General features: G+C 51.2%; 12 protein-coding genes and 1 non-coding gene across 13 annotated transcripts; 5 read left to right on the top strand and 8 right to left on the bottom strand.

Moving 5' to 3' along the window:
• Positions 1 to 242: 242 nt before the first annotated feature.
• BO88DRAFT_26426 (uncharacterized protein) lies at positions 243 to 926 on the top strand. Its single transcript, XM_025702304.1, has one exon. The coding sequence runs from the start codon at positions 409 to 411 to the stop codon at positions 805 to 807; it is 399 nt and encodes a 132-aa protein (XP_025568725.1). The 5' UTR covers positions 243 to 408; the 3' UTR covers positions 808 to 926.
• Positions 927 to 1,185: 259 nt separating this feature from the next.
• Positions 1,186 to 2,472, bottom strand: BO88DRAFT_448715 (fructose-bisphosphate aldolase FBA1; the record flags this gene model as incomplete). Its single annotated transcript, XM_025710446.1, has 4 exons — positions 1,186 to 1,746; positions 1,800 to 2,102; positions 2,179 to 2,289; positions 2,365 to 2,472. 4 exons carry the CDS (start codon positions 2,470 to 2,472, stop codon positions 1,186 to 1,188), a joined length of 1,083 nt encoding a protein of 360 aa, XP_025568724.1.
• Positions 2,473 to 3,801: 1,329 nt separating this feature from the next.
• Positions 3,802 to 5,965, bottom strand: BO88DRAFT_400579 (Ran exchange factor Prp20/Pim1). The gene is made up of 3 exons (XM_025705615.1): positions 5,458 to 5,965; positions 4,825 to 5,327; positions 3,802 to 4,768 (listed from the first exon to the last, which is right to left on the bottom strand). The coding sequence occupies exons 1-3, from the start codon at positions 5,675 to 5,677 to the stop codon at positions 3,908 to 3,910; spliced, it is 1,584 nt and encodes a 527-aa protein (XP_025568723.1). The 5' UTR covers positions 5,678 to 5,965; the 3' UTR covers positions 3,802 to 3,907.
• Positions 5,966 to 6,183: 218 nt separating this feature from the next.
• Positions 6,184 to 8,823, bottom strand: BO88DRAFT_400578 (putative ubiquitin C-terminal hydrolase). The gene has a single exon (XM_025705614.1). It carries the CDS (start codon positions 8,332 to 8,334, stop codon positions 6,451 to 6,453), a length of 1,884 nt encoding a protein of 627 aa, XP_025568722.1. The 5' UTR covers positions 8,335 to 8,823; the 3' UTR covers positions 6,184 to 6,450.
• A 164-nt stretch (positions 8,824 to 8,987) lies between these two features.
• BO88DRAFT_400576 (uncharacterized protein) lies at positions 8,988 to 9,261 on the bottom strand. The gene has a single exon (XM_025705613.1). It carries the CDS (start codon positions 9,193 to 9,195, stop codon positions 9,040 to 9,042), a length of 156 nt encoding a protein of 51 aa, XP_025568721.1. The 5' UTR covers positions 9,196 to 9,261; the 3' UTR covers positions 8,988 to 9,039.
• A 128-nt stretch (positions 9,262 to 9,389) lies between these two features.
• On the bottom strand, positions 9,390 to 11,320 carry lys1 (saccharopine dehydrogenase (NAD+, L-lysine-forming)). The gene is made up of 8 exons (XM_025705612.1): positions 11,136 to 11,320; positions 10,998 to 11,078; positions 10,841 to 10,857; positions 10,538 to 10,778; positions 10,282 to 10,484; positions 10,135 to 10,231; positions 9,936 to 10,083; positions 9,390 to 9,876 (listed from the first exon to the last, which is right to left on the bottom strand). Exons 1-8 carry the CDS (start codon positions 11,194 to 11,196, stop codon positions 9,591 to 9,593), a joined length of 1,134 nt encoding a protein of 377 aa, XP_025568720.1. The 5' UTR covers positions 11,197 to 11,320; the 3' UTR covers positions 9,390 to 9,590.
• Positions 11,321 to 11,662: 342 nt separating this feature from the next.
• Positions 11,663 to 12,280, bottom strand: BO88DRAFT_328250 (uncharacterized protein; the record flags this gene model as incomplete). Its single annotated transcript, XM_025702551.1, has 2 exons — positions 11,663 to 12,147; positions 12,241 to 12,280. 2 exons carry the CDS (start codon positions 12,278 to 12,280, stop codon positions 11,663 to 11,665), a joined length of 525 nt encoding a protein of 174 aa, XP_025568719.1.
• Positions 12,281 to 12,932: 652 nt separating this feature from the next.
• BO88DRAFT_327167 (uncharacterized protein) lies at positions 12,933 to 14,195 on the bottom strand (the record flags this gene model as incomplete). Its single annotated transcript, XM_025702498.1, has 1 exon — positions 12,933 to 14,195. The coding sequence occupies one exon, from the start codon at positions 14,193 to 14,195 to the stop codon at positions 12,933 to 12,935; it is 1,263 nt and encodes a 420-aa protein (XP_025568718.1).
• A 1,043-nt stretch (positions 14,196 to 15,238) lies between these two features.
• On the top strand, positions 15,239 to 18,314 carry BO88DRAFT_26189 (putative RNAPII degradation factor Def1). The gene is made up of 2 exons (XM_025702291.1): positions 15,239 to 15,699; positions 15,777 to 18,314. Exons 1-2 carry the CDS (start codon positions 15,399 to 15,401, stop codon positions 18,191 to 18,193), a joined length of 2,718 nt encoding a protein of 905 aa, XP_025568717.1. The 5' UTR covers positions 15,239 to 15,398; the 3' UTR covers positions 18,194 to 18,314.
• Positions 18,315 to 20,557: 2,243 nt separating this feature from the next.
• Positions 20,558 to 21,090, top strand: BO88DRAFT_26181 (uncharacterized protein). The gene is made up of 2 exons (XM_025702290.1): positions 20,558 to 20,944; positions 21,006 to 21,090. The coding sequence occupies exon 1, from the start codon at positions 20,659 to 20,661 to the stop codon at positions 20,920 to 20,922; it is 264 nt and encodes an 87-aa protein (XP_025568716.1). The 5' UTR covers positions 20,558 to 20,658; the 3' UTR covers positions 20,923 to 20,944; positions 21,006 to 21,090.
• A 1,175-nt stretch (positions 21,091 to 22,265) lies between these two features.
• Positions 22,266 to 22,350, top strand: BO88DRAFT_t28. The gene has a single exon. It is a non-coding gene; the product is annotated as a tRNA-His (tRNA).
• A 144-nt stretch (positions 22,351 to 22,494) lies between these two features.
• BO88DRAFT_400571 (uncharacterized protein) lies at positions 22,495 to 24,336 on the bottom strand. The gene is made up of 2 exons (XM_025705611.1): positions 24,041 to 24,336; positions 22,495 to 23,983 (listed from the first exon to the last, which is right to left on the bottom strand). Exons 1-2 carry the CDS (start codon positions 24,104 to 24,106, stop codon positions 22,883 to 22,885), a joined length of 1,167 nt encoding a protein of 388 aa, XP_025568715.1. The 5' UTR covers positions 24,107 to 24,336; the 3' UTR covers positions 22,495 to 22,882.
• A 179-nt stretch (positions 24,337 to 24,515) lies between these two features.
• Positions 24,516 to 25,587, top strand: BO88DRAFT_431405 (RTA1 domain-containing protein; the record flags this gene model as incomplete). Its single annotated transcript, XM_025709297.1, has 2 exons — positions 24,516 to 24,860; positions 24,928 to 25,587. The coding sequence occupies exons 1-2, from the start codon at positions 24,689 to 24,691 to the stop codon at positions 25,584 to 25,586; spliced, it is 831 nt and encodes a 276-aa protein (XP_025568714.1). The 5' UTR covers positions 24,516 to 24,688.
• Between the last annotated feature and the right edge of the window lie 132 nt (positions 25,588 to 25,719).

The following is a 25,719-nucleotide window of genomic DNA, read 5'->3' as shown; positions in this document are numbered from 1 at the left end:
GGGCCAATCCGATCAGCCATTGCCAGCCAGTCTGGAACAATTTCTGATCATCTTCGGACTAGCGCTGCCTTTCTGAGACACATTCTTGGCACTTACACCCAGTGGAGTCTGGTATTTCGGGGCGTCCGTTGGCTTGATTGGCCGCAATACATGGCAATGCTGTCCGGGTACCTTACCTGACCATACTTACCAGTGTGGCTGACCAGCAACTCTGTGGCTCTGGGTCGGATGGAGAACAGAAGAAAGCACTTCTTTCCATTCCATCAAGTGAAAGAAAACGGGCCCTGTTAGCGAATCTCAGTCTCATTGGGCACTGGAGAAGAGAATGACGGCACCTCATGATACCCATGTACCGGCTGATGTGGCTATCTGATCCCTCGGATTATGTAACCCCTTTTCGCACCACGGATGCTTTGTAGTCTACTTGGGTGCACGGCTATTTCACTACTATTGCCAATAGTAGTGAGGATCCGTCTTACACAGTCAGAAAAGGGGGACGGAGAAGCTGAAGGTCATGAAAATTGGGAGCACCAGAACCACTCAGTCGATCAGGTTTCAGGGTCCAACACAATGAACCCATGGACTAGGAATTCTATTAGCCGCGCACAGATGATGGTGGCAACGGGAAAGGAATTGATTGCATTGGTGCAAGATACAGTAGAGTCAAGCAGAGCTGATATAGACGGAATAGCCTTCCTCTCACTGGTCGACCTCGATGGTGATCATGGGTCTAAGCTGACAGCATCAGACCCAAGTATTCTATTTATACATACAGAGCGGGAAAGGGCTCATGTTTGCGTGAATTGATGTCCTGAGACAAACTCCATTACCTACGGCTGATTGGAGCGAACACGGGTCCATGAAGTCATCGCTCGGTTACGCTGCCGAAGTGATCACAACGTGCGCATTGAGTTTCATACAGCAGACATTACTTTATTTCGTCTTCAGACTACTTACGGAGTACTACATACATCATCAGCATCATCACCGCTCTCAGAACTCCGTATCAATCAACAACATCAAGCATCCCCACAGAGGCAGCCAATGGGGCCCCGTATCATGGCTCCAGGTTACGGTCAAACAAACATCATATTTTTGCCGTTCTTGAATTGTCATTTTATGTACTGGTATCTGGTTTCGTCATATTCCGAAGGCACATCACATCAGGTAAACGTCAAGACCTTTTTACAGCTGGCCAGCAGTGTTGAAGTCCTCCAGAGCAACCTGGACACGCTTGGACATGGTCTTCTCACCCTCACGAACCCAGACGCGGGGGTCGAAGAACTTCTTGTTGGGCTTGTCCTCACCGTCGGGGTTACCGACAGCGGTCAGGAGGTAGTCCTTCTTGTTGAGCATGTAGTCACGGATACCGGACATGTAGGCGAACTGCATGTCAGTGTCAAGGTTGACCTTGACAACACCGTAGCTGATAGCCTCCTTGTACTCCTCCTTGGAAGAGCCGGAGCCACCGTGGAAGACAAAGAAGACGGGCTTGTCAGAGGAGGAGTTGGTCTTCTCCTTGACGTAGGCCTGGTGCTTCTGGAGAAGCTCGGGGTGGAGACGGACGTTGCCGGGCTTGTAGACACCGTGCACATTACCGAAACCAGCGGCAATGGAGAAGTAGGGGCTGATGGGAGCAAGGGCGTTGTGGATGGCAAGGATGTCCTCGGGCTGAGTGTACAGGGAGTTGTTGTCAACATCCTCGTTGTTGACACCATCCTCCTCACCACCGGTGATACCGATTTCCTAAATAGAGTCAGTCGACGATCCTATCTAGTAGCAATGACAGTAACACATACCATCTCGAGCCACTGCTTCATGGGGGCAGCACGCTTGAGGTAAGCGGCGGTGGTCTGAATGTTGTAGTCGACGGGCTCCTCAGACAGGTCAATCATGTGGCTGGAGAAGAGGGGCTCGCCGTGGAGCTTGAAGTACTCCTCATCCGCGTCGAGGAGACCATCGAGCCAGGGAAGGAGCTTCTTGGCGCAGTGGTCGGTGTGGAGGACGACGGGGACGCCGTAGGTGGGAGCAATGCTGCGGATGTAGTGGGCAGCGGCGATACCACCGGCAATGGAGGCCTTCTGGCCATCGTTGCTGACACCCTATCATGAACAGTCAGTGGCTGTTTCGGGCTTCAAAGGAGCACCTATAGGTCAGGAAGAATGTTCCCAAACGTACCTTGCCAGCGAAGTAGGCAGCACCACCCTGGGAGACCTGGAGGACGATGGGGCACTTCTGGTCGCGAGCAGCCTCAAGGCAAGAGACAACGGTGGAGGAGGAAGTCACGTTCTAAAGTGATGAGGGCCGCTGTTAGTCACTGGAGTCTGGTTTTGCGGGATGGAATTGAGGGGTGGTGAGACCTACAATGGCGGGGATAGCAAAGCCCTTCTCCTTAGCGTAGTTGAAGAGACGGAGAACGTCATCACCAACGATGACACCGGACTTGCGGGAGAGCTGTTCAAGGACACCCATTGTGATAGTTTGTAGATGAGGACTAAAGGATGTAAACTGATGAGTAATTGATAGATTGATGAATGGAGAGAAGAGAAGAGGACAACAGGAGGAGCGAGACAGAGGGACCAAATAAATTCTGTGGCAGAGGACTAAAAGCTTTACCGAGCGACGAATACGGAGCTGGACATTTAAATGACGAGCACGGGCAAGGAGGGGCAACGCAGGACCAGGAGGGGGGGAACTTGGGACATGGAGGGGCCAACGGTACTCGAAGGACTCACCGGGTGGTGGGGAATGATGTGTTCAGTATGATTTCAGTGACCGGTTGGGGTTCCACGGGAGAGAGCTGTTCGTGGTGATGCTACTGAAAGAAAGATTATTGCAGATCAAGAAGGGGTAAAGAAGAAGAATTGGAGGGAGGAGGGGAAGAAATTTCCAACTTCTATCCGGGATCTTGTAGAGATCTTTTTAAAGTCTTCAACACCGGACAAATCTAGTCCGAGGCTATGATGATGCTTCCATCTTGTTCCCTTCCCTGCCTGCTATGGTGGGGTTCATTCGGAAGCCCGCAATGACGCTGCTGGCTGCCTCAGGCTGCATCGTGCTCCCGGGAATCCCCGCGCCCATCACATGACATCATTCAGGCTGCCTTGCCTTCGGTCCGACTTTCTATTGTCCAGGAATCAAGCAGCAGGTTGGCTAACAGTAGTAATTGCTGCTGGTCTGCTGGAGAGGTGGATACAGTACTCCGCCTTACACCTACATAGCAGGTACGTAGTTTCTCAGGGTCTGTATACAGCAGCATAGACAGGGCTAGAGGATACATCATCCATCGCTGTGATCAATGGTCAACCGGTTGCACTGGACAACCATTTCGGCTACTGGCCCCTTTTGGGTTCCTGCCTGCGAAAACATTGACCCAGTTCTCTCCGTATTTCTTTCGTGCTTCATCCAGCACCGGAGAAATCAGCGGGAATTTTCCTCCGTTCTCGTTGCAGGATGTTCCAACCACTTCGTTGCTTTTCTGCCGGTCACGGCCTAGACTATCTTTCCCCGGTCCAGCTGATCTGAAAATAAGATAAAGAGGGGGTGCTCTTCCGCCGATATGTGGAGCCTTGGGTAACCCCGGGTTGGGGATATCCTCGTCCTTGTAGTATTCCGGGCCTAAAACCGGATAACCACCGGCGAAACGTTCGACCTGCATGGTCCGGATGACTGGCTGGCTAGTCAGGATTGTTCGAGACCCGAGGAAAACTAATCCCAACGGCATCGAAGCAGCTAGTCCATGTCTGTAGTGTTGTGTTTACGCATACAGTCAGTATCCACTTCCTACGACTAGGAGCGCAATCCCCAAAATTTCTCGTGATTGGAGTGTAACTACTGTCACATAATAATACATAGAGCTCAATTCAAATGGGTAACAGAACTATTGCAAAAGTCGCATCAAAAAATATCAAGCATCGGTTCCGTTCACTTGCGGCGAGTAGGCTCCAACGAGCATACTGAACTGTCCTCCTCCTGCGGCACCAACCAGCTTCTTCCCGTTGACGTGCTTGTTTTGGAGGAGGGTTGGCCGTTCAACCTCATCCACATCGCGGTGGCCGGCCTGACGCTGTACGTTGAAACCCCAGCTGTACGCCTGTCCGTCTTTGGTAATAGCAAAGGAGTGGTCACTGGAGGCCGTCGCGAAGATAACCTCTTCCTTGATGTCGGTGAGAGGAGTCGGCACCGTCAGGATACGGGGCCGTCCATGCTCATCGTGCACAAGCTCCTCCTCTGGCATGTCCGCCAGCGGGATACCAAGAGCCTTGTTATCCACGCGTCCCCATGAAAGGCACTTTCCGTCTTCGGTGACAGCCACACTGTGGTCCTTTCCACCGCAGATGGAGACGATCTTGCTGTGCTTGCGGAAAGACTTGACTTCCGTCGGATAGAGAACGACGGCATCGCTTTCTCCAGCGCTCATCGGAACGGCCGTCTGCCCGAAGTTGTTAGAACCCCAGGCGTGCACGCGACCGTTCTTGCGGACAGCAAAGGAGTGGTAAGAGCCAGTTCCGATGCTCACGACATCCGACGGAAGCGCGCACTGTCCCGGGATGAGACTCTCGAGCTTGCCGTGCAGACGTCCAGAAATTCTCCGACCAAGCTGGTTCTGCTCCTCACAACCCCAGGTCAAAACAGCGCCCTTCGCCGTCAGCGCCAGGACGTGCTGTGCGCCAGACGCAAGCTGTGTCACTTTCTCGAGACCGGGAACCAAGACTGGTTGTCTTTGAATCTTCGTCTCGGGAGAGAAACCGATCACACCATTGCTTCCCTGTTCCAAGTTAGGTCAAAAGTAACAATAATTCGAACATAAGCGTGGCAACTCACTCTGAATGTACCCCAACCATAGACACGACCCTCCTGAGTGAGAGCGAAAGTGGCACTATCCGTCGCGGTAATCTGCGTGAAAACAGTACCTTCAGGGAAGAGAGCAGAGTCCACAGCCGTGGGAGTCGCCTCCTTCATGTTGAGGTCAACCTCATCATCATCAGAGTCTGAGTCCGACTCCTCCTTAGCCTCATCGCCATTCACGCCATCACCGTTCTCCTCCACCTTGCGCTCCTCCTTTGTATCTCTACCCAGTGTACCCTCATCATTGACACCCCAAGTAAGGATCTTGTTATCGTGTGTAAGAGCAGCCGAGTGCACACCACCGATAGCCAACTGCACGACACCGACCGAATCCGCGGGCAGCTTCGGGTTCAGGACCGGACCAGGAATTTCAGACTTTTTCGTCGCATCTCCAAGACCCAGTTCACCGTAGCAATTCGTTCCGAAGACATATACATCAAGGCGCTGAGTAGGTGCGTGGTTGATGACGGCCAGAGCTTCTACCGGAACGAAACAAATACCCGTTAGCCCAACATTCCGCGGAGCAACATCATCGAACGCGCCACAAAAACAAACCCCAAAACAAAGCAGGACACTAATTTCGCAGCGCAATTGATCAATTAAACTCACCCTTCTGCTTCTTGGTCACCCGCGCCGGCGCCGCCGGTGCAGCCCCTGACGTTGTCGTCTCTTCCACAGAGTCTGCAGCCTTACGCTTCCTCGAAGAAGCCTGGGGTTTTGCGCTCGCGCTGGTGTTGGCGGTCTTCTTCACCTTGTCGGCAGCAGCAGTCTTCGAGGCAGTCTCGGTTTTGGCCTTAGAGGCGCTAGATGCTGCGCGTTTGGGAGGCATTGTGTGATGATGTGATATGTATTTCGCCTTTCTTTATGTTATGGAAGACGGTAAGGTGAGAGGTAGTATGTGATGCCTACACCCGAATTGTTCGAGGAATTGGTAAGTAGGCAGAACAATTGACAAAGTATAAGAGAAAAGGAAAAGAAAAGGAATAGAAGAAAAATTTGCGATAAGGGTTGCGGAAAACTAGGTCGGTGAGATTATGCGGTGTTGGAGAAATTCAATAGTAGTAACACACCAGAATAAACAATAATAAATATTGAAATGATGGCAGGGATATTATTCGGAACCTGGAACAGAAAAGTGTTGTGCGCTCCAATCAGGGAGTGTTGTTGGGACGGGAGGCGGTTCCGGGGGCTCCCTGCACTGACTAAGGCGGTGATGAGGTGATCTTGGGTTCCCTGTTTTTCAAGGGGCGCACTGCATTAGCGGTCGTGCCCGTCGTATGACAGTCAGGGGATGCGGGAATGTGAGCGTTACTGGATAATAGTAGAATGGAGATATCCGTGATGTGAGCTGTGTTTTTTCTATCTCGAAAAATAAGAAGTAGGAACCTCGTGCATGTGTCTAATACTGTGTACTGTCTAATATGGTTTTGATGTTCCTTTTGCATAACTGTCATTCCTGAGCCGCTGCGCGACAAGGCTCCTTACATGGAGTCGGTGAAATGGGTTTGTATATACCCCCGAGATACTCCTCTATTTATCCAGTATGCGTTTGTTCCTTTTCCCCTCGTATATGCATAAAATAGAAGTGAAATTGAAGACCGCTTACGCGCCAGGCGTGGGCTTCTCAATCTCATAGAACAAGAGGTAGACCTCTCGCTGCATCCCCAAAACATCGGATGTTTTGCATTCTTTGACTTTTTCGTCCGAGACACGCCACCATCGGTCGTTCTGCTTACGGCGTCGACGGAGCCGACTGCTGGAGCCGGCTGATGCTTCAACTGAAGTTGCTGGCGTACTGCGATCGCTGGCGAACGACGCTCGCGAAAACGACTTGCTCCAGCGTCCACCCTCTGTGGAGGATGAGCTGTGCGGGTCTGACACAGGCGACAGGTTTTGCTTAGATGTTGACGACTTCGAGCGAGTGCTCTGGAAAGACACCCGTGGACTTGATGTCGGTCGAGGAGTCGGTGACGGGGGTGGTTGCAGTTGAGAGGGACGGGTTGGTGACCCTGTCGATGTCGATGTCGAGATGCTTAGAGGTGCCGGCTCGCTCTCTGACGAGTTGCGAGCCTTTAGCTGAGGGCTAGGCGCTTCGGATGGGTTTTCGCTAGTTGCCCGACTCTGGGCGTACGAGCTGAATACATCTGGCGTTGAGAAGGGTGGATAAAGGATATTGCGTCGGAATGACTCGTAATGCCCGCTATGGTGGCTACCTTTATGACAGACAATTGCCAACAGTTTGTACCATTCTCGGCTCAGGATACCACCCAACGGCAGCCGCTCCGGAAAAGATACTTTGGCTGCATTCTTGGTAGAGCTGCTGTGGTCAAAGATCGATCGCGACAGATGAATGGCAATGATTTTGGGGAAGGCCGTTATCCGCATATGCCTCGCAATTTTCCGTTTGGGGGCAAGGTCAGAAGCGGGCAGGATTACACCCTCTAAAGGACCTTCTGGATTTGTAGCGAGGGCTGTCTGAATTTGCTGAATTTCTGCCTCAAGCCTGGCCCGGTCATCTTTGGCGCGGGTCCGGTGCAATTCCTGGGCCTTGACCTCAAGAGCATGCTGCAATCGACATTTGTCGCACTTGAAATCTTCAATATATTCAGTTTTGAGTAAACCGTCAAAGCAGGCGCTAAGCGTGGTCGAGCTCTTTTGAGGCACTTGTAAGGTCAGATTTACAAAAGAAGTCTGGTTAGGCTTGTACTGATAGTGGCAAAACAGGCACTCGATCTGGGACTCGAGCTTTCCTTCAAAAGGGAAGCCGTACTCGTGGTCGATTTCTTTGAGTTTGTTGTCAATAATGGCGGGCAACCCGTTCTCAGATCCGTCATCAATCCGCACCTCAACTTCTGCAGTGCTGTTGGGAGAAGTCCCATTGCCTAGTTCTACAGCCTCCGGACCTGGCGACAACTCTGACATGGCCTTCGCTCGTGATCGTGCTTTCACGCCGGCGTGGTACTCATCGCAAAGTCTTTCTGCGACAATCTGCAAGAACTCCTGGGCATCCTGCTGACTACGACTGATCCGCGTCCGATAGGCGTACTCAAGAGACTGGATAAAGGGTCGCGCAGATATGGTTTTCTTGTAGATCGGGCGTTCGTTCAGTCGGTCGAGCATCTCCTTGAGAGCTCTGGTGATGGTACCCTGTTGCAGTTCCCTTATCCTGTCCGGCTTCGCATCCCGAGGCATATCGTCCGGTGGGGGAAGTTCGTTGTATAAATCGGAACCGTCTAGTTCCCGCCTATGGAGCTCTCTGATCAGGTAGACACGCAGGTCACCAAGCCCTGCAAGAGCCTGCAGCACCGAATTTATGAAGCAATCATTGGCGGGATTGGACAAGCCAACAATGTTCTTCTTGCGGGAATTGTCGTGTGACTCGTCTCCATCGATAGTGTAGTTGGGGCCGAAGACGTAGAATAGAGCAATAGCCGCAAGAGATGCTCCCGCCGCGTAAGCGGCGACAGTGCTTGATTTTTCCTGCATCGCCTGTTATACGTGTCGGGTTGTGTAGCTGGGGAGAGCAGGACTGGGGGACGGAGAGAAGCGGTCGTCGACGTCAATGCTATGGTTGATCCATCGAAAGCTGTGCCATGAAGCTGGGTAGTTCAAACAGACACGAAACTCCGATGCCAAGAAGATGAGCCAAGCCGAAATTTTCCCTCCTAGACTTGTATCCTCTCACATATACGCAGCCTTCAGGGGTCCATGGGATCAGATGGGGGGTTTTATCAGTTGTTCGATGGCTATGAGCGGGATAACCGTCAGCAGCAGTTCCCCCATAGAACCGAGGGTGTGGAGAGGGCATGGGGTAATTTCAGGTAGACAGGAGGGGGGCCGCCAATGACAGCGTTCTCACCAGAACAGAGTAATGAGGCGGCTGGTATCCCACTCCAGTGCATGCCAAACACGAGAATACTTGACGAACCTGTTCGACGCGGTAGCCGCAACGGAAGACTTCTCGTTGGATAGGCGGTAGCAGGGCTGCTTCTCTGTTTTCCTTGGTATTCTCGGATGTTTCTCAGCGCCGAGCGCCCGCTATGCTCAGCGCACCGACGGGAGACTTCGGCGTTTCCCACAGCGGTTCATGATCCCCACATTACTTTATTGGTAATTCACTATGGTTCAACTATTCCGAAGATCTGAGGATCAACCAAGAGATCCCAGTGGTAGTCCGAAACGTCCGCAAAGCTATAATTTTAGGGAATAGGGGATGGTTGCAAGCTCGAAGGGCTCACTCCTGTCGATGGAGCACGCAAATCCCTTGCTGCCTCCTGTTAATAGCATGGCGAGGCTCAGTGTAACGAAACAATCGGATAAGCAAGCTAACAACCACTGCGGATACATGGCAGGCCAGGTTTAAGAGCACGAAGTCCGAACGAACCCCACGAGAAACAATAATGATGAGCGGGGGTGCCCGGTGTGATCGGGGGGAGAAGGAGGAGGGGCACTCGAATGTTCTATTTGCCTGAGCCTCCGCCTCAGCCCGAGTCACAAAGCAAAGGAAACTACCACGCGAAAACACTAGCGCTGTACACTTCGTGGGAGCTTACTCCATAATGCATGATATTACTTTAACAACACTTTTTGTTGCCTCTATTCTAGTCAATAGTCTCATATCATAACATGCTAACATCCATAAACCATCGAGATTTTCAGGAAGCATCGTATCAATCGGTACCCATAATACACGCAATAATCCTTTTTTCAGAAGCCAGCCTGATTTTGAAGAAGTGCATCATTTAGGCCCGCAGGGACTCGGGCAGAGTAGCGACCTTTTCATTGAAAAGATCCTCGGCCTGCTTCCAGACGCGGGCGTTTTGCCGGTCATTCAGCTGGAGCAAGCTAGGGAGCAAGGCTTGGCTGAACATCTCCGAGCTCTCACGAGGCAGAAGAGACGGAAGGTGATCGATGCTGATCACACTTAGGCCAGCGACCTGGCTTCCGCCTGCCAAGGTGACGGGAACGGTAGGCTTGTCAAAGGTAGTAGTGATAGAATACACGGGGAGAGGGTTGTGGGGGTTGGTACTATAAGAAGTTATACAATGGTCAGCGGATTTCCCAAGGTCAGGAAATGGGAGCCTTACGTATCAGCGCTCACATCGCAGATGACCGACAAGCGGCGGTTCGGCGAAGTAAGAGTCTCTGGAGTAACGAAAGGTGGGATCTGTGCGCTGAGGTAAATGCAGTTGACGAGAATATCGACATCCTCAACGATTTCCCGGAAGGGGCCGCCTGCAATAGATGTTAGTGCACGAAAGCAACAAAAGGCTAGAGACAACTGACCCTTCTTGGTTTCCTCGATATCCCACCGAACGATGTCGGAGTCTGGAATACCCACGTCCTTGGCGAGCTGCACAGCACCACTGCCACAACGGCCGAGCTGTGACATTGTCAGAAGAGTTGTTAGATTAGACAAGAGGGATAACTCACAGCGCCAATGACAAGAATCTTGGGAGAGCGGCCAGACTGCTTCTTACCCTCCTCAAGGGACTTCTTGACCGACTCGATCAGGGCATCCTGGTTGATGTACGGAACCTCACCAGGCAAAGGCTCGCCCTCAGGGTGCGTCAACTGCCAAGCCCAGTTCTTAACAGCCAAAGCGGAACCTGCATAGCCGGCGGACCAACCGAAAGCTAAGGCATAGGATCAGCTGCTGTAATGGTACATATTCATGCATAGGTCTTACCAGCGACTCTCCGACCAACATCATCGGTGAGGAATTCAAGATCCAAGAGAGTACCACCTCCCCGGGGCCAGCGGCTGAGGACCTGCTCCCAGCCACCCTGCTGCTTGTAGCAGTGTGCAAAGGAGATGTGAACGTGCTCGAGGGGGAAATCATCCTCAGGGAGCTCCTTGAGACCCAGAATGTAGGCATCCTTGGGGGCATCCTTCACCCAAGAACCTTCCTCCACCAGCGGTGCGCCAATCTGTATGATAGAAAGGTGAGATTCCGTACGAACAAAAGGGTGACGTGCTTCTACACGCATACCTTGGCAAAATCTTCGTCTAAAGAGAGATGTTCATGTTAGACAGGTTCACAAATCCGAGTGTGGAGATGACAAGCATTAGAGGATACAGCTGCTAACCAGCCGTAGTAGCCCCTTAAACGTCATTGGAATTGTGTTATAGAAGGATGTCCCTCTTACCATCAAAAATCCGCTGGGTGGAACGCTCGACAGTCACTTCATATCCAGCATCCATAAGAGCCTTGCAGGTAGTCGGTGTCACTGCACCATATTAACATCCTAAAGTAATATGCAATTGGCTTGAGGTCCAATACTCACAGGCAGACCGAGCCTCGGCGGGCTTAGTTTCGGCACGCAGCCAGATCTTGTTGGAGGACATGTTTGTAAGATGGCAATTGGGTGTTATCTGCGTGGAGTTGATGTTCAGAATCAGAATTTTAAAGTTCTTCGACGAGAAATTAATGCTATCGCTGCTGGACCTATGACACAGACTTGCCCCTCTGGTGATAGCGGGGAAGAAGAGTGGTTGTTCCGTCCCGGAATGTGACTCAGCGTGCACTGTCATCGCCGATTTCGGCGATTTGAGATACCGCAATTACGAGAGGTCAGCCCTAGAATATGCCTCGAATAGAAGTGCCAGAGATGGCTACCATAGGACTGCTCTCAATGGCATGGAAAACAATTCAGCTTATCATATCAATAATGCTAATCAAATTCTTATTTTGCTATTCGAAGCGTTTGATACTCTCATACACATGAGGTGTTCTAACTTCCGTCTGTTTTCCGACAAGTGCCATCTTGATGACTGCCACTCCTAACGTCATTGAGACAAACGATCAGAGGCTTCAAAGAGCAACCTTCGTGCGACTGCGTGTTCGACTACTAATACCATCCGTCGGGGGCTCTCTTTTGACAGGTTCCTTTGCAGTTTTGGATCGCCCACCCTTCTTCTTGTCCCCATTTGTAGTTTGGCCTTTCTTAGTTTGCTTCGCAGTCGTAGGAAATGGCGGTGCGCCATTTTTCTCTGCATCATTCCTCTTCTTCTTCTTGGTTGCAGGCTCCGTTGCATCATCAGCGCCAGTTTTACCCGCTTCCACTGTCGCGGGTGTCACCTCGTGCTCCCGCTTCTCACCCACATTCGACTCAGTAACAGACTCCTTGGGAGCTGTATCTACAGATGTGGAAACCTGCGAGCGGGATTCCGTCTCATCGGTAGATTTCGCTTCATCAACGGTCTTGGTGTCTGAAGTAGGCTTGCCCTTCTCAGCGGGCTCAGTCGCGGAGGATGGTTTCGCTGAAATATTGGCGCCATTTGTTGGCTCTTGTTCTTCTGAAATGTCAGTATATGACGTCTGGAGTATAGGAGAGCCGGACGAGGAGAAACCACAAGGCGAGAAGTATATAGAACCGGACCTTGACATACCTGATGGTTTGTTGGAGTGATCACTGGGTTGAGAAGCCATAACTGCCCGCAGTTGCTGGATAAAGCGGGAAATGGTGAGGTTTCGTCAAAGGTGTCTTCGTCTTTTCTCCAGAAGTTTTGGTCGCGAATGGTATGCGACTAGTATTCCAATCAATGAATGAAGAAGTAGCCGAAGATCATCTGCTCAGACGGAGCGGTTGTTGGGTGAAGGTCCGAGAAGAAGACGAGGTGAGGTTGCGTCGTGACGTTTACTAAGGCACGATCAGGGGCGCTAGCCCGATTCACGCGGAACTCAATCTCGGCAGTCCCCTCTTGCATTCCAGATCGAGAAATAAACAGAACCACTAAGAATTGCACCGATGCTCAGCCCGAGGGGAAGAGATAAGCCCTAGCTGCACCGGGGTTGTCGTTAGAGGTAAGCACGCCAAGTAGAGGAGAAAGCACCCCTTAGCGGCAGGAGTGGAGTCCGATGCGGAGTATTAATGCCGGGGGGAGTTGGTGTTTTGGTGTGACTGTCGCAATGACAATGCTGCTGGCTGGTTGGCAGCGAAACATGGCTGACGAATCTCATCCCCTTGATCTGCGCGCTTCCGTTAGGACCCGTGACGCAAATCAGCCCGGTCAAAGAGCTGCCTTGCATGAAGACTTTTCGTAAATATTCCACAAACGCTGTAGAAGAACGGTTACATCAATCAGGTCCACGCCATGTCTACTCGAAGTAGTCGAGAAAGCAAAGCCTTTTCATCTGCGGATGCTTCATGCTCGACCTTCGCTTTATCCGTGTCTGACACGTGCTGCAGGATACCTGCCAGCCATGTGGCATCTCCCCGCTTCCCCTGGTCCATCAAAAGACGGAGCGCGACCGAGCCACTGCGCACAAATACCTCTCGTAGGCCCACCGGCCATGTCTGCAACGTGGGCATATCCTTATTATACACATACCGAAGAAAGGGCTTCGGGTCGGGTACTGTGGGGTGGTAGAGAGCCACTGAGGCAGTGACAAAGTCCGTACACACGGTAGCAATCACCCTGGCGTATGCTTCATAGACAGATGCAGACACCACGTTTTTATCATTCGGTACTTCCCGACTGACCTGCTGGAACAGGTATTTACCGGCGTGTCGAAGAAGGTTTTTCGTGTCACGTCTGTTATTCAGATCCTCCATGGAGAAATACATATCTCCTACCTGCACGTAGTACCGCATAGCGGAGGACAAGCCACCTCCATATTGATTCTCAGCGGCAAGAAAATCTGTCAAAAGGTTTCTAGCAACACGCTCGGCGAGGCTTCGGCTGATATGGCCATTGAAGGCCCGAAGATCGGCATTGGCCAACATTTCCAACCAGGTCAAAACAGTATCTTGCATGCCCTCCGCAACCATAAACTTCACCAAGGTGGCAGACGTCTGTCGATGATCAAATATCTTCAACCGATCTCGCCAACCCGACGCAAGCCACCAGTTGACAACTTTGGTCCCTGCTTTGGAATCTTTCATGGCCTTGACAAAGTCATCGCCGGTACCTCTTGCAAGCATTAACTGATACTGCAAGCATTGGAGAAGGTCGCCTTTAGTGACATGTCCTGCCGCCGCCAATTCGTCGAATACCACCATAGGCTCTGTCAACATTCTTCGTTGTTTCGCATCGCGCATGCCTGACGCATTACTGGAGATGGGGGAGGCCGAGGGGGCTACCCGGAAAAGCGGGTTGTCCAAGATGTTGTGGAGAAGTCTATCAGTCGCATGAGCAGACGAATGGGCATTTTCTGGTGGATGCTCGGCAGAAGCTCCATTACGGTCGGATGTAGAAGGGTTGTTGGTCGGATATTCACGATCGAGCTGGCGACGGAAGGAGGATGTGATGGCATTGAGGAGTTGCTCGGACTGACGAGGGGTGCGGGGGAGCGGAAGATGTAATTTAGACCAAGGATATCTGACGGCCGGGGAGGCCCTCATAGTGGAAGAATTATCACACACGCGGCGCCTTGTCGCAAAAAGCAGCTAGATAATGGTAAATGAAGGCTGTCGACACTGGCTGGACCCCTTCTGCTGGGGACAAGTCCCGGGCTGCGCCTTATCCAGCAAGTCACGAGCGATTTTGGCCCAAAACGACGGGCGGTGAGCAAGGGCTGCCAGTGCCACCTCACCACGCGATCAGCCTGGCTGTGAATTGGAAGGGAGCTGAAGATGATCTATCCCTCAATTGAGTTGACTGGTCGCCCAGTCGGAATTTGAACAGATATAGGATAAATACAGTGTGGCAGGTGCCGGTCCACCACGAATCTAAAGGAACACATGCCTGGCTTAACTGATTTCCACATTACCATCGTCATAATACTAGCAGTAAGTAGTGATGACGAAATCATCGACAGAGCGAACCCAAAGACTCGGAACGCCCATCAGGCGAGGTGGTACGAGGTAAGTAACAAACCGATTGGTAGAGAGAGCAGTTTACCTCAATAATGAGCAAAAAAAAGCATTATCTGGAACCATCAACTTCGTTTCTCATCTACTACAATCGCACCAGTAGCACTGTACGTAGCTAAGCAATTAAGTCAGTTGGCAAAGTAAGTAGTACTACTACTCCGTAGTTATCCCAGTGATTGATTGGGGTGGTAAATTGGAACGCGGTAAGGTAAAGCAGGTAACACTGCCCAGGACCGCATGCTCGCTAAAAACGGGGCGCGGGCAACCAACGCGACCGACCGAAAGTCGCCTTCTCTTCCCCTTCCGTCCCATCCACACCTCGAACCCCATCCATTCAATGAACTCGATCTGCTGCTAAGTAGTAGTCTTTCCCTACTAAACTTTCTGCACCTCCTCCCCCTTCACCTCTAATTATTATTTCCTTTTTATCTTTTCTTGTGTCTTTTGCATCCTTTTTTTATCCCTCGACTCTTTCGGTCTCTTTCTTCTCCTCTTCCCTCCCTCCCAAACCCAAAATCCTGGCGGTCCTTGTGTGCCCTTAGTGGTTCTGGTGCTGACCTCTCTCGTGAGGCTGCATCTCATCATTGCTACCGTACTAAGTTACGACCTTTTTACCCGCTTTTTCTTCCCACTAGCCGCACCTTGATTTCCTCCCTTCGTCCACGTTGGGTCCTCTCCGATTCCTTCATCTTACTTCTCCATACGGGAGAACCATAAATACCAATAACAGATATGTCTGAAGTTCAAACAAGGCCTTCTGCCTCTCGTGGCAGGGTATCTACCCGTGGTGGCCGTGGCGGCTATAGCTCCAGAGGTGGTCGTGGTGGTAGCAGATCCACAAAGGCAGACAACTCAGACGGCGCACCCACCGCATATGAAGACGAGGGAGAGCTTGGTCAGATGAAGAAGAAATACTCGGACACTCTGCCCATGCTGAAGGAGCTGTTCTCTGATTGGACTGATGAGGATCTGGTCTTCGCTCTGGAGGATGCAAACGGTGACCTTGAGGAGGCAATTGATCGCATTAGTGAAGGTATGGTTTTCATACTGCTACTTGGAATAGCTCTGGGTTTCTGGGTTTTACTGACGCTACTGCTTCTGTTCCCACAGGCAATGTCGCTCAATGGGGCGAGGTAAAGAAGAAGACTACGGACCGCAGCCGCCCTAAGACCAAGGAGGTACAGAGCACTCCCGTCGAGACAGTCGCCCCCTCGGTTCGAGGTCGTGGCCGTGGTGGCTTTGAAGGTCGTGGTCGCGCCCGTGGTGACCGTGGTCGTGGAGGTCGTGGTGGTCGGGCTGGTGCTCATACCAATGGAACTCGCACGGAGAAGCCAGCTGTCGCCACTTCTGTCGAGGAGACCACAGCTACGCCTGCGGCTGCTCCTGAGCCTGCCGCGGCTACCAAGCCCGAAAAGACCGTCGATACCGAGCCTGCTGCAGCAGATAACGTTGACGATGGCGCCAAGGAGGCACCCAAGAGCAGTGTGATCCCGGAGGGCACAAAGAAGGGTTGGGCTAGCTTGTTTGCCAAACCGGCGCCGCCTCCTCCTCAGAAGAAACCTGCCGCTCCTGCTCCTGCTCCTGCTCCTGCACCCGCTCCCGCTCCTGCTACCACCGCTGCCCCTGCCCCCGAGAAGCCTGCTGCTGCGCCTGTAACGGAGCAGAAGCCAGTTGAAACCGCCCCGGCTCCTGCCCCAGCCCCGGCTCCTGCCCAGGCTCCTGTTCCCGTCCCGGTCCCTATCCCCGTTCCTGTCCCTGCCGAAAAAGCACCCGAGCCAGCTATTCCTCAACCTCAACCGGCCGCAGAAGAAGTTCCTGCCGCTACTCCATCTTCCGCTGATGTCCCCGCTCCGAAGGATGATTTGACGAAGAACAACCTTGCCCAGATCCCCGATGTCTCTCCTCCTGCTCCCACGGCTACCGCAGCTAGCACCGTGGGCAGTGCCCTTGACTCTACCCATCTTGCAGCGGCTGCCACTCCCACGCGCGCTGCTCCTGGAACTTACCCTTCGAGTGCCTTCAAGCAGAGCACCCGCACCCCTGGCACTCAACGTCGTGTGATGGAACAACAGGAAGCTGTGGTCATGCCCGGAAACCATGCTGTGGATCGTGCTGCGGTCCAATTCGGCAGCATGGGATTGAACGGCGATGCCGCCGATGTTGACATTGATGAGAACAGAGAAGAAGCTGAGACCCGTGCTCAGCCCCCTCAGCACTCCCCTGTTGCTCCTCGTGCCTCGTTGCCTCCTTCCACCCAGGCTCAGGTGCCCACTGAAACCCCTGCAGTCTCTCGCCCGGCTCCGGGACTTCCTCCCGTGCCCCAGGTCTCTGCCGCTGAGAACTCCTTCACTGACTTTGCCCGCTACACCGACGCTCATAAGCCCTACGACCCCTTCACCCAGCAGGTCACGCAGCCTCAACCCCAGATCCAGGAGCCCTTTGCCAACCAAGCTCCTGTCCAGCCTACCGTCACGACCGGCAGCGAGTATTCTCCGTTCTATGCCGTCGATCAACGTCTTCCTTACAACTACTACGGCACGTACGGTCAGTCTCAAGATGCCACGGTCGCTGCCCAGAGAGCCGGATTTGGTGTTTCTGGCGCCGAAGTGCAACCGCATGTTCCTACCACTCAGCCTCCTAGCCGCTACGGCCATGTTGAAGCTCCTAACAGTGGCCACACCACTCCTAACCCCACCCTTCCTGGCGCTACTCAGACACCTACGGCTCAGCACATGCCTGGCCAGGGCGCTCACAGCTACGGCTACGGATATCCGTACTACTCCAACCCTCACTATGCTTCGTACATTGGCCAGATGAACCAGTACGGCAGGAACCGCCCGATGTACGATGATGCCCGGAGATATGATGACCACTACCTTCCTCACAGCACTCAATATGGTTACGGCAGCCAATATGGCCCGTACGGAAAGGCTGGAATGTATGGTCAGCCTCACGCCTTCTCCTATGACCACTCGTCGTCGCCCGCTACAGCGGCCACCTTCAACCAGGCCATTCCCGGTCGTGACTCGGTCTACGGCCGCACTGGATCCGCCCAGCCATCCGAGACTCAGCAGTCGGCAGCCGCCGGCTCCAATGCCTTCGCAACCGGCATGTCGGACGTCTTCGGTCGCACTCAAGGCGGCTTCGGACAGAACCAGCCGATCACCCAGCAGCCTCCGGTGACCACGGAGGAGACGAAGAGCTTCGATACTCCGAAGGCTGCGGGACCCAGCCCTTCTCTTGCCCAGGCTAACCGTCCCGGCTCCGCGACCAACAGCGCCGCTGGTCAGCCTCAGGCCCAAACCGGCCTTCCCCCGCTGCAGGGTCAGCAGGGCCAGCAGGGATTCGGTGGCTACCCTCACCTGAACCCTCAGTATGGCGGATTGGGTGCCCTGGGCGGCCACCAGGCTGCAGCCAGCCAGACCCACCACCAGCCCACTGGATACGGTAACTACGGCGGCGCAGGGTTTGCCAATTACTATGGAAACTCTGGACGCGGAGGCTGGGGAGGCAATTACGGTCACTAAAGGATTATGGCGTTGCATCTTTTCCGGGTGATGAGATTCCTATTGGCTCGTTTCTTTTTCTCTTTTACCTCGGGCGCGGCAAGCCCTGGATTGAAAACCTATCTCCTCTTATATTCACTTGTTAACACTTTTTCCCCTCTCTGTCACTCTCAAGTGTGTAATCTTTACTCTCAATGAGAGCTTGGCTGGTTTTACATCTTTGGTTGATCTTTTCTGCAGGGATGCGCTCATGATGTATTGAATGGAAAAAAACGTTATCGCTTTGTTTTTATTCTTACTTAGGTTGCTTGTTCACGGTTTACGACATTTGCCAGTGTCTTCCTATTATATTCAGATGTTTTTCTTTTTTTTTTTCTACGCCACCTTATCTCCTTTGCTCTCCGGCTTTTGCCCCTTCTCGATTCGGTGTCTGATGAAAACCTTTCCATGGTCTCTCTTGCTCTCATCTACCTTGCATACTTTCCGCTTCCTGTACTACTTCTTTGGGTTCGGTTGGGACATCGTTCATGCAAATTGGCTGGATTAGGACAAGGGATGGGGGTTAAAGAATGCAAAGAATTGACTGGGACGGCGTTGGACCTTGCTTTTTCTTCCGGTGTACAAAAAGTAACTCACTATAGAGACGGTGACGAGGGAAAAGACACAATGGAGTAGCGTGTGCGTTCCGAGCTTGAATCCGGGTCTTTCCCGACACCGTAACCACGACCGTAGCTGTTAACTTGGCTTGTGCTGGGGCAGATGTAGTCTTCAGCTAACAGCTCCGATTCTTGACGATGATTCCTTCGGATCTTGCCTACATAGCAACGACCCATACTTACACAGGCTATTGAAGTAGTACGCGCCTTCATATATAAGGAGGGCCTCAATGGCCTGGTACTGGAGAGGCATTTAATGGTTTCTCTTCATCTATTCTATTAACTTACACACGTCATAGGAGTATTGAATTTCACGGCTACTTTGCGTTCAGATGTGCTGGAGGAAAGGTCTGTTGAATTCAAGCCCAATGAAAGATAATGACAAGCTTACAAAGTGAATCTAATTATTATCTCTTTACTTCACCGTCTATGCTGAGTGTAAATGTGGAAAAATCTTTGAATTGAAAACATATTGATCACATCTATATTGAAGCTGCCATAGCAAACCTGCTACTATACTCAATCATGCAGTAACATATAGATGAACTGCTGATTGAGAAGTCGGTCAATACAGTAGTAGGTCTAGAAGTCTAGCATTGCCCGGAAGGTGCAGTAACTGGGCGTACGCACACACAAGCATACAAGGTGGCTCTCATTCAATTGCCTAAATCATGTTCATTAAATTCCGGTAAGTTCCTTCATCGCAGCCAACTATCGGGTTGCCCGGATGTCAACTGGTATTATTCCCGGGAGTTTCCTCGTTCTATATATCCAGAGCCACGGGATTTCCCATTCGCATGCTAAAACACAAGCTGAACATGCCGCTTTCCCTACTGTCCAAGTGGCTATATATTGATTGCCCCTATACTACTTTCCCACCAGTAGCACCACTTCCCCTGGGGGCAGACCTTCACCCCATTCCCTTCACTTCACTTCCAACACTTTGCCCCCATTACTTTTCCCTCTTCCCTTGTGCCCATTCACTTCCTGCCTCTCGCTCCGCTTGGTCTCGCACATTCTCCCTTCCTCCGCCGCCTTCGCTCCTTTATAATCCCTCTCATCCCTCCTCCCAGATCCCAGCTCTCTTCTTTCCTCAACCTCGCCTACTCATCGCTCTTTACCCACCCATCTGTCTACGCCCATCTTTCCTTAGGCGGCTACGCCCATATGCGACACTGCCCATACGCAACAAAGCCCATACGCAGCACCGCCTAAGGCTGCCCACTGTAAAACCCCCTAACTGGCTTTCAGCCATCATTCAGAGACACCCTGTTGGAGACTTCCTTCAGTCAGGTAAGTTTGAAATCTGTTTTCAAAGCTACTCGTCTCTGAACCTGCTCGATGATGATTCCTTTCCAGGGTCTTGCGTGCCTGGTATTCTGAGGGCAGGTTACTTTTCTTCTTCTATAACCCCTCTGCTTATCGACCCCTTTCTTTCTCACCCACACGGTGCCTGTTCTGAGCCGAAGTTTGTTGTCAAGCGGGTTCTGCTGGGCAGCAGTCGGAGGTCTATGCTTAGGCCTTCAGAGCTTTCTAAGCTTGAAAGACGTCCACTCAGAGCTATCGTGAGAGTCACATCTACTTCTCGGGGACTGGAGGTTCAATATCTTCCGCCTCTTCGACGATGATCATCTGAGAGGCATTTTCCCGGAATATTGGGCCACTTGTGGCTATATCAACTCTCCACTCCTGGGAGTTTTTGTGAACCGCAGGATTTTCGGCGATGATGATACATCCACGCAGGATGAGCACGGGTTATTCCATGCCACTGTTCGGGTCAGCCTAGATTCATCTCAGGTTGAACTTTTCCCGTCAGTTACCACGCCTCGCATGATGATACTCATAGGGCACCCGGCTGGGGTCCTTCTGAGGGGCATTTCCTTACCTTGCACATTATCTTGCCTTTTACCCAGTCTTCCATTTCCTGAATCTATCTATTTTTCCTGCACCTGGAGAGGCAATGCTGCTATCAGTCTAGGCCCCAATGATTCGACGGAAGAGATTGTGGGGGGTTTGGGAACAAGGGTGGGTGGAGTTGCAAACACACAACAAATACACTTGGGTGACCTTCATGGGTCGTACTTGGAGCACTGAATGGGCCATGCTCCTAAACAAGGTAGTACTCCCATCATCGTTGTGCTTATTCAGTCGATTCTAATCTGTCTTCCATTACCTAGGTCTTTTCAAAACTTCAGTTAGAGCCGATCGAAGACTATCGATGGATTGGTTGTTCTAAGGGGCGTCGTTAATGCAATTGGAGGATGGTGATTAGTCTATGTTGGCCATATTGTTTGATCAATTTTTTTTTTCGGTTCCTTGGTGTCTACGAGACCATCCGCTGGGATCACTTCAACTGAGCTGTTGTTGCACTACTGCATTCGTGGTTTCCTTTCTTGTACTTTAGTCTGTGTCACTCTTGGGTGTGTCAGTCTACTTCTCTTGTCCACTACCACTCTTCTGCCAGGGACAAAGCATACACGCGGACCTTATAATAGGGTATTGGCGACTTCCTAACATGATCCTTATTGATGCACCAAACTCTTCATTGCACACAAAATAAATGCAGTATGAGGTAGAGGCAAATTCCATGTCCACATATCCTAGGCCACCCCCTGATGGGTATTCAATACATGCAGACTGATACATACAGAGCCGCTAGATGATGCTGCTACTAGCTACGAACAACATGATGGTCTATGCCCTTTTAGCCGAGTGTGTACGCCTACTAGATTGTTGACCTATGTGTAGGAATTCCGCGTAGGCGCGCTCATCCTACATGTTCAACGGATCTTCCATCACACATCGCCGCTAATATCAGCATATGATCACAGAAGCTACTTTTCTTCTCGCGGCAGGGTGCAATCAAGTTGTTATGATATTATTCTAAGGTGACCACGGATGTCAGTTAGTTCTACGTTTCCTCGCTGACTGCTCCGGGTAGTTCGATTGGCCCAGGGAGGTGCCGAGAGGAAATTGGCTATGGTAAGTTAGGGACTTGTGTGAGTTGTGTTTGGCTGGGAACAGCAAATCTAGGCTCCTGATCATTTCATTCCCTGGATGGGGTGATCCTGGTGTGTATAGGCTACGACTAGTTGGTTTGTTTTAATTGGCGCGATCAAACTGCCCATAGTGCTGCTACTTACAAATCTGGCAGTCATTACTACGAACAAGGATATATACATGAACAACCTAGAACGATAAATCAATACATGTGCGCCCTGGTAGCGGAAAGCGAAAAAGAATACAAGTAACTATTTAAGACAGCTCTTAACGGAGGGAACCTACCATTCGAATTCTACAACTATCCTGTAAAATCCCATCGTAGACCATGCAGCCATCCACTTATCCTACATTTACCACTTCCCAGCAGCAAACAGCGATATCGAGGTGAGAAAGCTTTATTAATCAAACTAAGCAGCAATTTTCAAACAAATCAAGGTGCTGTAGTGTAGTGGTCATCATGAAACGTTGTGGTTTTCCCGCAGCGCCGTTTCGACCTGGGTTCGATTCCCAGCAGCGCCAAAAATTGGCGTGTGTGCTTGATTTGACTTTACTTTTTTGTTCATTTTTTTTTAAACCATCATCTATCTATCTCTCTCTATCTGGATGGGATTTTTAATATTTTCTATAATCATATTTCCAATGTATTTTTATCCATATTTATTCCTGGTTTCTTCCTTCGGGAGTGACAACTGAATAAAAGATTAAACTACATGACTCTGGTGAACATTCTGCTTCCCTCGTTCGCAGAATGTCCGCTGTCGAGAGAAGTCTGTTCATTGTCAACTGGGATTGTGCAAGGGAAATATCAAGGTAGCCTAGAATTGATATCTCCGGGTTTCTCTCCGAAGGTCCCTGGGGTCGCCAGATAGATGTAGAAATGAGGCAGAATATATTTACAGTCTTGAAGGGAAAGAATATCACGTCCTAGTCACAAGGTTAGAGTAGATGGTATGAGTATCGCTATGATAGAAGCCATCAAAACTTCTTAACGCCCCACGAAAGCTCCCCAATGAAAAGATCATAGTATGCTTAATTCCCAGCTGCAGGGGAATTACGACATCCCACCCAACCGACCAGGTTCACTCAAGCTCCGGTTCGGCCACTCCAACCACTCAGCCCAATTCGGGCCTAGATGCCTGCTGATGGACTCGATAAGGAAGCGGCCACCATCGCCAAACAACCACAAATGCCGATGCCAGTGTAGAATCACGGCGTAATGAGCTAGAATTACCAGAGCTTCGGGCCGCTGCATTGCCAAGTGTTCGGCATATTCAGGGCTGACTATGACAGGCCAGCCCGTGACACCCGAGATATTTTTCAGCGAGCCTCTGAGAGCTGCGTTCATAGACATTTGCAGCGCCTGTATCGCTCCCCGATATGTGGAAGTGATGGCGTCGCCTAGTTTAGCCCCTTCAACGAGCCTCAAAAGTCCTGCGCACTCGGGTCCAAGTTTCGTATCCCATTCGAACAAGATTGCTCCGTCCTGAAGCGGCTTTCTGAGGATTGACTCTCGTAGTGATTTCCATGTAGTTGAAGAAATCACGACGCGAATACCAATTTGGAGTCTGAGACAACGCACGAATCGCTCTATAAATGTATCGAAACTCGTCTCTTCGCGGTGAACCAAGACGTCACACAGAGTGTGCATGCCGAGAATGCAGGAGAAAAGAAATAGTGGGACATTGCTCTCCTGGTTCACCCCGAGTCTCCTTTGATTGTAATCTTCCAATGCATGCGTTTGTAGATGGGCTGCATGGCGCCGATACCACTCTCTGTTTTCTGGACGCACTATACTCAAGTGTAAAGCACTCATTGCAAGCATTTGATTGATGAGATAGGGCGTTGAGACGACCATTCGCATCACTTCCGGAGCACCAAGCCAACCGGTCTCCCCTTCGCTGAGACTGCTGAGGGTGTAGTTCACCAAGTTGAAGAACAGCTCAGCGTGAAGCATATTGACTGGGGGACTGTCAGAAAGAGAGGATGGATGTGCAGGCGACCGCGAGGGTATATCATTCGTCACCAGGCCAGCAGGTGACGGGGTTGATGACTTGCTTGACCGCGAATGGGCCGCCCGTATGAACGGATCCGCATATCCGCAGGAGCGTTCCGAAGACCGACAGTTGGAGCATATCGGTTGTTTCTCGTCGCACTGCGCGTTGTCAGAGGTTGATGCTACATGTGTGCCTGACAATTCCATCAAACTTACTTTAATGTGGCGCCGCTTACATTCTAAGCAGCCATTGCGCGACTTCTTATGTGTCCTACGCGGCATCCTTACGAAACTTGGTTGATTACTGAGAGCGCATCTTCCGGTGCACATGCGCCTAATGTGGCGATGGTGGTGAGTAGTATTGTTCCTGCCTGGCGTGCCTCGTGGTCAAGGATCTCCGCCCATGGCTCCAAGTTTGGCGATAAGCTTAAACTGTGCCCGAACAACGGTCACAATGGGCCCGTCAGAGATTTAGGGTTGCTATTTTCAGAGATTGGGATGCAGCAGAGATTGGGGCGTTGAAAGAGGCAAAAGCAAGCAAAGCCAGCAGAGGTTCACAAATCCGCGTATGCACAGACCACCTCGCCTGCCGCTAAACCATATCGGGTAGTATTTCCAGGCACGGATCGTGTCCGATACCTTCGAGAAGGGCTGAGTTCTATACGCGTATCCAGATTCTGCGAATCTATCAAGAAAAGATTGTCCTTTTTCTACGGTCCATCCACGTGCACAATGGCGTCTAAGGGACATATAAGACCAAGATGGATGCAGGATACAAAGTCCTATCTCGCAACAATCTCACCTCCATAGCTGGATAACTCGATAAAGGTCCCCGAGCGAAGAGAAAAACTACATCCGTCCATCATGGCCAAGCTGGAACCCTATGTGCCTGGCTACTACCTGTGGAGCTACATGCCCTCCATTGCGGCAGCAGCTATCTTTCTCGTCCTCTTTCTGGGGGCCACTGGAATCCACTTCTTCAAGCTATTTCGATCCCGAGCATGGTTCAATATCCCCTTAGCCATTGGCGGCATCTGTATGTGTCCTTGATACGATGTGTATACCCCGCAAACTGAAGCCTTATCAACTAATACAGGGCACAGTTGAGTTCATCGGATTCATCGCAAAAATAATCTCGCACTTCCATACAGCGGAGCTCGGGCCTTACTCTATGCAGAGCCTGCTCATCCTCCTCGCTCCAGTTCTCTTCGCCGCATCTGTATACATGACGTTAGGTCGGATCATTCGGAGCGTTGACGCAGAGCAATACTCTATGATCTCTCTTTGCTGGTTGACGAGGGTCTTTGTGACGAGCGATATTCTTGCCTTCCTCATTCAAGGCAACGGAGCGGGCTTGCAGGCGGTGGAGTCCATGCAGACTTTATCCAAAGTCATTGTTATCGTTGGCCTTATTTTCCAAGTGGGAATGTTCGTTTTCTTCATCGTTGTCTCGGTTGTATTCCATATGCGTATGCAAAAGCGTCCGACATCCGGAGCACAGTCACCGTGGAAGTATCACATGCATACGCTCTTCGCGGTCAGTGGTCTCATCCTGGTTCGGTCAATCTACCGTGTTGTTGAGTATGTGATGGGGTATAATGGCTACCTCCTGACGCATGAGTGGCCACTCTATGTGTTCGACTGTGCGTTGATGTGGCTTGTTATGGTCATTTGGGCTGCGAGGTATCCTGGTGATATTCAGACAGGGAAACCTGAGATGGAGCTCCTTGCGACACGGAGCGATGATGGTATGACTGTATGAGCTTTATTAGACATTTGTTTGTACATAGAATGTTATGCCTTTCCAAATTGATTTCTTTTATTAAATATAAGCCAGTCATACACTGTGAGTTGTAGACCGTAACGAATATGCTCGAAATCTGCATTATCCTCAG

This window comes from Aspergillus vadensis (assembly GCF_003184925.1).
Source record: "Aspergillus vadensis CBS 113365 unplaced genomic scaffold BO88scaffold_1, whole genome shotgun sequence".
Classification (NCBI taxonomy): domain Eukaryota; kingdom Fungi; phylum Ascomycota; class Eurotiomycetes; order Eurotiales; family Aspergillaceae; genus Aspergillus; species Aspergillus vadensis.
The sequence above is the reverse complement of the archived record's forward strand: the minus strand, read 5'-3'. Positions and strand labels throughout refer to the sequence as shown.

Excerpts from the sequence above, each read along its gene's own strand:
- BO88DRAFT_26426 (XM_025702304.1), top strand. The coding sequence starts at position 409 with ATGCTTTGTAGTCTACTTGGGTGCACGGCTATTTCACTACTATTGCCA.
- BO88DRAFT_400579 (XM_025705615.1), bottom strand. The coding sequence starts at position 5,677 with ATGCCTCCCAAACGCGCAGCATCTAGCGCCTCTAAGGCCAAAACCGAG. Across the intron at positions 5,328-5,457 it reads GGTGACCAAGAAGCAGAAGG|AAGCTCTGGCCGTCATCAAC; the intron begins GTGAGTTTAATT and ends TCGTTCCGGTAG. Across the intron at positions 4,769-4,824 it reads ATGGTTGGGGTACATTCAGA|GGAAGCAATGGTGTGATCGG; the intron begins GTGAGTTGCCAC and ends AACTTGGAACAG.
- BO88DRAFT_400578 (XM_025705614.1), bottom strand. The coding sequence starts at position 8,334 with ATGCAGGAAAAATCAAGCACTGTCGCCGCTTACGCGGCGGGAGCATCT.
- BO88DRAFT_400576 (XM_025705613.1), bottom strand. The coding sequence starts at position 9,195 with ATGTATCCGCAGTGGTTGTTAGCTTGCTTATCCGATTGTTTCGTTACA.
- lys1 (XM_025705612.1), bottom strand. The coding sequence starts at position 11,196 with ATGTCCTCCAACAAGATCTGGCTGCGTGCCGAAACTAAGCCCGCCGAG. Across the intron at positions 10,485-10,537 it reads TGTTGGTCGGAGAGTCGCTG|CTTTCGGTTGGTCCGCCGGC; the intron begins GTAAGACCTATG and ends CCTATGCCTTAG. Across the intron at positions 10,232-10,281 it reads AGATTCTTGTCATTGGCGCT|CTCGGCCGTTGTGGCAGTGG; the intron begins GTGAGTTATCCC and ends ACAATGTCACAG.
- BO88DRAFT_26189 (XM_025702291.1), top strand. The coding sequence starts at position 15,399 with ATGTCTGAAGTTCAAACAAGGCCTTCTGCCTCTCGTGGCAGGGTATCT. Across the intron at positions 15,700-15,776 it reads AATTGATCGCATTAGTGAAG|GCAATGTCGCTCAATGGGGC; the intron begins GTATGGTTTTCA and ends CTGTTCCCACAG.
- BO88DRAFT_26181 (XM_025702290.1), top strand. The coding sequence starts at position 20,659 with ATGATGATACTCATAGGGCACCCGGCTGGGGTCCTTCTGAGGGGCATT.
- BO88DRAFT_400571 (XM_025705611.1), bottom strand. The coding sequence starts at position 24,106 with ATGCCGCGTAGGACACATAAGAAGTCGCGCAATGGCTGCTTAGAATGT. Across the intron at positions 23,984-24,040 it reads GTAAGCGGCGCCACATTAAA|TGCGACGAGAAACAACCGAT; the intron begins GTAAGTTTGATG and ends GACAACGCGCAG.